Below are 8352 nucleotides of genomic sequence, written 5' to 3' on the forward strand. Positions count from 1 at the left end.
TTATATATATATATATATATATATATGTATGTATCTAATGTATGTATGTAAATCTTGCAGATGTGACTGTAAAACGGCTTGCATTGCACTTGGCGGTTTAAGGTCCCCACAGCTCAAAGGGAAGTGTCAGTTAGTTTGGGGTGACGTTGCCTGTTCAAGCGAGGCTAGCTAGCTCCCAGTTTCTACACGCACTGTTTCTCGTCCAAGCTTCTCCTATATATCACCCCCTCACCCCCTCCATTTTCCTCACACCCTCAGCTCCCTCCTTCCTCCATTTTGCTCTATTTTGGAAGAGGTCTCTCTTCTGCTGTATCACTCCCAAAAGGTACTGTGTGTGTCTAAGCCCGCCCTTAATTTGTTTCACTGGTTCAAGCTTAGAATTCATCAGATACAGTATCAATGTTTTTCATCAAACTCAAAACGTTGTATTTGTGTACTGTTATGCAGGACAAAATGTCGAAAGCAGTGATTTTTCTCTTGGGGCTTCTTACTCTGACCCCATTGTTTGCTCATGCTTATGATGATGGAGGTTGGGTTAACGCCCATGCCACTTTCTATGGTGGGGGTGATGCCTCTGGCACTATGGGTAAGTTCTTTTTTACCACGTATTTTTGTTAAGTTCTTTTTTACCTTTTACCATGGATACTGATGCCCGATATCTCAATCTTCTTTTGAAGATCTGCATGTTAAATTAACAGCATGTCCAACTAATATTTGCAGGTGGAGCTTGTGGGTATGGAAACCTATACAGTCAAGGGTACGGCACAAACACAGCAGCACTAAGCACAGCCTTGTTCAACAATGGCTTGAGCTGCGGGGCTTGCTTTGAGATCAAGTGTGTCAATGACCCCAAATGGTGCCTTCCAGGCTCTATTTTGGTCACTGCCACCAATTTCTGCCCTCCAAACAATGCACTCCCTAACAACAACGGCGGTTGGTGCAACCCTCCTCAGCACCATTTCGATCTCGCCCAGCCCGTCTTCCAGCATATTGCTCAATACAGAGCTGGAATCGTCCCTGTCTCCTACCGAAGGTGCGCATTTCGGACTCGTTTTAAAGATCAGGGCTATGAATTCATCTATGAATTTGTTAAAGCTTTTTGAAATAATCTACTTCATATTTTTATTGTTTACAAAACTTTTTTCCTTTTCTGCTTGAATTGAACTATACTATTCCTCTCAAAAAAGAAAAAGAAAAAAAGAACTATACTATTGAAAGTCCAAAAACTTAGCTAGCTGCCAAAGCAGATGTAGAACGTCGACAGCTAGCTTTTCAGGTCTTGAAAGTTCCAATTTCGATCCAACAAACCCTGACGTGTTTTTGTGATGAATCATTTTGTATTTTTTGTGTTATAAACTTCATCTTTATGCATATGCTTATATGTGTGTAGAGTACCTTGCCAAAAGAAGGGTGGAATAAGGTTCACTATCAACGGTCACTCATACTTCAACCTGGTCCTAATCACAAACGTTGGTGGTGCTGGTGATGTTCAGTCTGTTTCCATCAAAGGGTCAAGAACTAATTGGCAACCCATGTCTAGGAACTGGGGTCAGAACTGGCAGAGCAACTCTTACCTCGACGGCCAAAGCCTCTCATTCAAGGTCACAACCAGTGATGGCCGCACTGTGGTCTCTAACAATGCTGTTGCGGCCGGATGGTCTTTCGGACAAACTTTCTCCGGCCTCCAATTCCCATAAACCAAACAAATCAAAGACGAATAAGAAGAAGAAGAATAAGAAGCTACAAGTTTTGTTTAGGTTAATTTAGAGTTGATTTGTGAGAAGGGCTTATATTAAATGGTCCTTGTCGTCGTTTTGATATGCTCTCATTTGTAAAGGAGCAGACAGAAATTAAGTTAAAATTTGGCAGCGGTGGGCATTAGAGTATCACCCGCCACATTTTGTTAGGTTTTGTTAGTTATTTAGCTAGTGTGCTCTGGTTGCTTTAGGCTTTGTTTAACTTGTCTATGAAGCTATTGTAATTAGCTTTAGTTTCCTGCTGCATTGTGTGTTTTTCTTAGTCGGAATTGTTTAAGTGTACGACTTTTTGTTTTAAATAAAGTCTCCTCTCCCTCTCCATGAAGTTGAGAACAGGATCAGTGATCTTTCTATCGGTTTATTGCCGAGCATATTTTGTTTGTTTATGGTAATTTGTTTCTAATATTCTATATGAGCTAGATTGGCCAGATTGGGCCATTCCTAGACCTCCAAGGTTTCAAAGGTAGGTGTCTACATTACCAAATACCAAGTGGGGATTTGGGGGAAGAGAAGTCATATTGGGCTTGGGTATCCAAAAGTAGCTAACCAATTTCAAGTAAGAAGTCCAACGACATGCCCTAAAGGGTCTCAAAGTATCAGTGTCATGATATTTTAGATTTTGTGCACCAAATAATACTCGAAATTAATCAACCTTAAGGTGTAAAAAACTAAAAATGACATTAACATCAATAGCAACAGGAGGGAGCGATCTCTAAATTACTCTATTTTGGTTATGTTATAAAGATAAACACTTAAATTTCTAAATTTATGTACTAAATATTTTTTCTGTAACCACCATAAGTAGCCGTGTTAGTAAGAGTTTAGACATGGAAGCTCCGCACTCAAATTTGAATAGTTTCTGGACCTAGATTCTAGAAAGCTTTGTATGGAAACAAATTATAAAAATAGGTTCTTATACAAATTACTCGACACATATGTGTGATCTTGAAGCAATTACTTGCTAATGCCTAGTCTAAGCCAGCCATTTGTCATCAACCGATTGGACTACATAGATTCCACGTGGAAGGAGATTCTAATCCTCATATCCAAATCAAATCTTAACACGTAGAAAAAGTGGACCCCGCAACATCTTTTTCTACCAACAGCAACAAAGTAATAGATTTGTGGATACAACCCTAAGATAAAATGATAAGGCACAAGGGCTTCCATTGGCCAATCCATACCCCACAACCACATCCTCACCGTCGGAGACAAAAAATCAGGCCATCCAACGATCAGATTCTAGCAAAGAACCACCACCACAACACTGAGCACTGTCATTGACTCATTGACATGATATAATACAAAGCCATGAACACAAACACCATATTGTACATTTTGCTTTAGCCAAACCACCTTCCCTCTACCTGAAAATTCCATTTTCTTGACCCAAATTCAGGTAGAATAGTATGGCAACCGTCACGACTCAGGCGTCCGCGGTCTACCGGCCACAAATCACCTCGAAATCGAGGTTCCTTACCGGCTCTTCCGGCAAGTTAACTAGGGAAGTTGCTTTTAGGCCTGTGACATCTCCTTCTGCTAGTTCTTTTAAAGTTGAGGCCAAGAAGGGCGAGTGGTTACCTGGCTTGCCATCACCAGGTTACCTAACTGGCAGGTACTTAATCAAGCTCAAACAAATCACAAGACTTACTATATGTGTTTATAATATGTGACATCAGTTCTTACATTTCTTGGTTTGTCTTTGTGCCTCAGTCTTCCTGGTGACAATGGGTTTGATCCTTTGGCACTTGCTGAGGACCCAGAGAACCTGAAATGGTTTGTCCAAGCTGAGCTTGTGAACGGTCGTTGGGCTATGTTGGGTGTAGCTGGGATGCTATTGCCTGAAGTCTTGACAAGCATTGGGATCATTAACGTTCCAAAATGGTACGATGCTGGGAAAGCTGAGTACTTTGCTTCTTCATCCACCCTGTTTGTGATCGAGTTCATCTTGTTCCACTATGTCGAGATCAGACGGTGGCAAGACATCAAGAACCCAGGAAGTGTGAACCAAGACCCCATCTTTAAGCAATACAGCTTGCCTCCAAATGAGGTAGGTTACCCTGGTGGCATCTTCAACCCTCTCAACTTTGCACCTACTGAGGAGGCCAAGGAGAAGGAAATCGCCAACGGTAAGTCTTAGAAAACAAGCTTCACGCTCGATTTTGATCTGAGGGCTTTGTGTGTGTGAACTAATTAGGTTTGAACTTTTTGTATATGCAGGGAGACTGGCAATGTTGGCATTCCTGGGATTTGTGGTTCAACACAACGTGACTGGCAAAGGACCCTTTGACAACCTAGTGCAGCATCTTTCTGACCCATGGCACAACACCATTGTCCAAACACTAAGGGGCTAGATCCATCAAAAGCAAGCAAGAAATGGAGAAAACCTGTTTTCATTTGTTTTGTAACAACGATTTAATATGGCTTTTGAGTGATGAAATGGGAGTGAGCATCAATGTAGACAAGGTTTTACCAGTGTACAGGAACCATCATGGCAATATGGCATTATATTATTATTACCATTCTCATTACAATTCACTAATTCATTCTCAAGATTCTTTTTCCCCCCCCCCAAGTAGCTCAAGACATGTTGATGTTGCTTTCAATTTCTATAAGTAATAATTTACAATTTGGGATGCTCCTAAGGTACCAAAGGAGTTCATATACAGATAAACTATGATCCTATATATCTTGTACAATATATATACATGTTAAACTAAGCCCCAAGGAGTCAATGAGCCATTGAGCATCAACGCTCTTGGATACCTCTCAAGATTTCCTTCATCTGTTTGGTTTGTGAGGCCTGTAAAATTCTGCAATGATTTCCCCCCAGCTACAATCTCATGTTTGGTTGCTACAAGAGAACAAAAGTCATAGAATGACAAGGTATCAATGAAATGACAAAATACAAAGAGAACGCATGAGATCCACACATTTGAAATATCTCATTTAGTATGGGAAAACAGAGCGGAAAAAAATAAAAAATAAATCAAAGGAATACTTCACCTGCTGGTAAGTATTCTCATCGTATACAGCAATGCTGCTAGGCCCGGAAGATGAAAGCCAAGAAGGATGCTCGTCACCATACAAAGATTGAGGCAATTCGAAGTTGGTACTTGCTTGATAATCCACTGAATTTGTTGGTAAGTTCATTTCTAAACCAGACTTCAATTTTTTATCGTCTGGCACATTAGGATTGCAATATGATGGATACGCATACTGCTCGCCAAGTTCTGTACTCAAACAAGCATTTATGTCATACTCATTCAAGCCACAACCTCCTTCCATACTAGGAATTTGCCCCATATTATCAAGTTGCCCTGGATCACCAACCTCAGATTGTTTGCCAGTGCTAGTACTAGTGCTGGCGCCGCCGCCAAAGTAACTATTAAATCGTGCTACAGAGGCATTAGTAGAGCAGTCCACATCTCTGTAAAAAGATGTTAAAGTAATAAGCACAGTTAGATCCATTGAAAGGGAAAAGAAAACCATCTGCGTACCAATTGGAGTAAATTACAATATAATTAGCACTGAACATTTTCAGGCGTTGGTTCAGCAAGGAAGCAGTAGACTAACCTATGAGGCAGAAAGGTTGCCTCGTTGGGTAATAACAAATGTTGATTGTCATTATTCAAAATCCAAGGTATAGGTTGAGTTTCTTGCATACTACCCACAATTAAAGATGAAGGTATCCCGTTTTGAAACTGCGATGCAACAAAGTCATTTTCAGATTTCCTCAATGTGTGAAAGAGGCATTCTGCATCAGCTAAAGCATTTGTTACCTGGCTTGTGCAATTCAGTGAAGCTAGTTGATGTTTTTCAAAGTTTTCCTGACAAAAGATGTATCCAGCATGTTAGAATGATAAGGATCTATTATGGGCGTCTCAGAAATTAGCAGTGGCCACCCTCTGGCTCAACATTTTTAGGTGGTTTGGGTGCATCACCAAAGCTTAAACTCACCATGACAACAACCAATCTAAGAAAAATATGCTCTCTGATAAACTAAACTAGTTAATGTCTTCCACAGTACAGACGTTAGTAAATAGTGGGCAATTCTTGTAACAGAAAAAGAGAATGATACCTTGTGCAGACGTGTTCGCCTTATTGATTCGTTAAGCATGTCTTCCATCTGCCTTAGCTGTTCTACATTGTCAACCTTCTCTGGATTACTCCAAAAGCTGAAGAGGTGGAAAAACTAGCATATGAATTATATGACACCAATCTCCAATTTTAACGCATATATCTCACTGCCCAATAGGGGTTTTTTGTTTTGTTTTACACTGCCCAATAGGGTATAGTTACTCCTCCATACAGTTGATCAGAGTCTGTCTAGAGTCCACAAAATCAGCTCACCTCCAATCCAACTAACTTGTCTAAGGCTTTTAAACAACAACTTCAAAACAAATGATGCCATATCTATAATATGAGTCATGAACACATGACCTAAATTGGAACTGAAATGTAATTTTGCAGACAATTTCTTTTTCCTCTTCCTTTGGTCAAGTATTGATTCGATACCACAAATGACACATTCTAAAACACATTTTATAAGATGCATTCTTAATATGACCTTCAAGACCAAAAGAAAAGGCAATACTTGAACAACCAAAAGCTCCAAAGGTGCACCTCAGTCTCTTATGCAGTTCCGTGAGTTGGCTTTGCATTTCTCTTGCATGATTTGTCAGATCCTGCCAATGAAAATTATACCAGAATACATGAGTTTTCATGAACAACAACTGGAAAAAATGAAATATGTTAATGCTGATAAACGATATATACCTCAACTGTCTGTGTGCTGCAAGAAACAACAGAAGGGAAACAGTTAAGAAAAAAACCGAGAGTAAAAGGAAACGGCAGATTTGAAAATATATTGACATACCTGGAACCCACAAACTCTTGTACATTTACATCGTGGTCTAACTTCTTAAAAGTTTTCTTCAGTACCTATATCCTCAAAGAGAACACCAAAATGCAAGTATAATCGGATTAAAAGACAGCATAGTTTCTCTTTGTTTAATGTAACCAAAGCCAGAGAGACATTTGTCCACTATATAGGACAGTCTTACCTCAAGGCTCTCCAATTTCCTGTTCCAGTGAAATGGAAAAGAAGTTAGCTGTAATGCCATCCAAATTCAATCAAGCTAAGGAGATTCCAAATTCAATGCAAGTATTTCAGTACCTTTTCGCCCTCTCCTGTGGAGTTAAGTGGGCAAACTTTGCAATAATGTCTTCAAAATTGCTGAGAAAGTCAAGAAATAACCAACAACGAAAAAACGCTACATTAGCATACAATATGGAAAAAGCAATAATCAGACTCCAATTCCGGCCTCAATTTAGTCTAGTTACGTTGAATTTGCATCGAAAAAAAGACAAAAAAGCTCAATCTATGGCCTCAACATTTTGCTTTCAACAATACCTATAGTACCAATGCATTATAAATCACCAGAACAATGTATCAATTGATTGTATACTTGGTAGCATACTATACCTGCGCTCCCCTTGGAACAATGTAGGCCTTCCAGTCGGGGAAAACATAAGAAGTGTAATGTCCACATCACACAAGATTGACAATTCCTTGGCCTTCTTCAAGATGCCATTCCTCCTTTTTGAATAAGTAACCTGCCGATTGCCACTGCTCTCCAATTTCTTTATCTTTAACTTAACCCTTCCCATCCTACAAATCCATTAACCAAAACCCTTATGAAACACCAAAGATTGAAACCCCTCAATGCCTAGAAAATGCAGATAAACTCACTTTAGCTATGTCACAAATACACAGTTCTCCAAATGAAGCTTTCATCCCAATTGCACCAGCACTCGACAACCATAAATGAACCCTCTTTCGAATTTCTGTCCTAACCCAAAAAGGTAAAACAATCCCAGAAAGATGATCACAGATTTCTAAAAGACCCAGATGGGAAAAACACAAAAGGAAGAAGCTTTACAAACACTCACAAAGGAAAGATTGAATCTTGAAAAAAATGGTAAAAAGAAAACTCAATGGCAAACCCAGAAAGAGTAATAGTCAAACAAGATTGAAGGGAAAGAATCAAAGAAATGGGTATGGAGCTTTTAGCTTACAAATTTGAGCACGACAGGTCCAGCTATGATTTCGGTCGTGAAAATGAGCAAAACCAACCAGCAGAAATTTACTGCAGAGAGAGAAACAGAGTGAAGGAGGGAGAGAAAGAAAATGAACGGTGCGATTTGGCAAAGAAGGTTAGACATGCATGGCTTTTAGCACCGAAGACAAAATCTTGGGCTACGGTTTTGAAGAGCTTCTCCGCCAAGAAAGCCTACATGGCCTTCTTTGCGGTAACATTACCGGGTCCAGTGGCATTTTCTTTTCTTTTTTTAAATTTAAATAGGAGATAAAAAATCGAATTTGTGACCTCTACCGACATATATGATCTAATTTTAATAGAAAATTTCATAAAAGTTCTCTTTTTAATATTTTTTCTTACATAAGTTCACCTTAACAATTTTATCCATATAAGTCTACTTTTAGGACCAAACCCATCACCTATTTTTTTCGTTCTACCTAAAGTACCCTCAGCTATATCTCAACCGCATCCAATTCGTCTCTCTTTCATCG

General features: G+C 39.4%; 3 protein-coding genes across 3 annotated transcripts; 2 read left to right on the plus strand and 1 right to left on the minus strand.

Annotated features, from left to right (window-relative positions):
- Positions 1-453: 453 nt before the first annotated feature.
- On the plus strand, positions 454-2086 carry LOC101301198 (expansin-A1-like). The gene is made up of 3 exons (XM_004299299.1): positions 454-586; positions 721-1033; positions 1391-2086. Exons 1-3 carry the CDS (start codon positions 454-456, stop codon positions 1695-1697), a joined length of 753 nt encoding a protein of 250 aa, XP_004299347.1. The 3' UTR covers positions 1698-2086.
- Positions 2087-3019: 933 nt separating this feature from the next.
- Positions 3020-4311, plus strand: LOC101301492 (chlorophyll a-b binding protein P4, chloroplastic-like). The gene is made up of 3 exons (XM_004299300.1): positions 3020-3372; positions 3471-3886; positions 3978-4311. Exons 1-3 carry the CDS (start codon positions 3167-3169, stop codon positions 4109-4111), a joined length of 756 nt encoding a protein of 251 aa, XP_004299348.1. The 5' UTR covers positions 3020-3166; the 3' UTR covers positions 4112-4311.
- Positions 4312-4590: 279 nt separating this feature from the next.
- LOC101307994 lies at positions 4591-7935 on the minus strand. The gene is made up of 13 exons (XM_004301095.1): positions 7839-7935; positions 7513-7607; positions 7246-7431; positions 6937-6996; positions 6824-6842; positions 6637-6701; positions 6537-6552; positions 6384-6445; positions 5839-5935; positions 5540-5587; positions 5334-5461; positions 4764-5187; positions 4591-4611 (listed from the first exon to the last, which is right to left on the minus strand). The coding sequence occupies exons 3-13, from the start codon at positions 7428-7430 to the stop codon at positions 4591-4593; spliced, it is 1125 nt and encodes a 374-aa protein (XP_004301143.1). The 5' UTR covers position 7431; positions 7513-7607; positions 7839-7935.
- Between the last annotated feature and the right edge of the window lie 417 nt (positions 7936-8352).

The sequence above is a fragment of the Fragaria vesca genome, linkage group LG5 (assembly GCF_000184155.1).
Source record: "Fragaria vesca subsp. vesca linkage group LG5, FraVesHawaii_1.0, whole genome shotgun sequence".
NCBI classification, from domain to species: domain Eukaryota; kingdom Viridiplantae; phylum Streptophyta; class Magnoliopsida; order Rosales; family Rosaceae; genus Fragaria; species Fragaria vesca.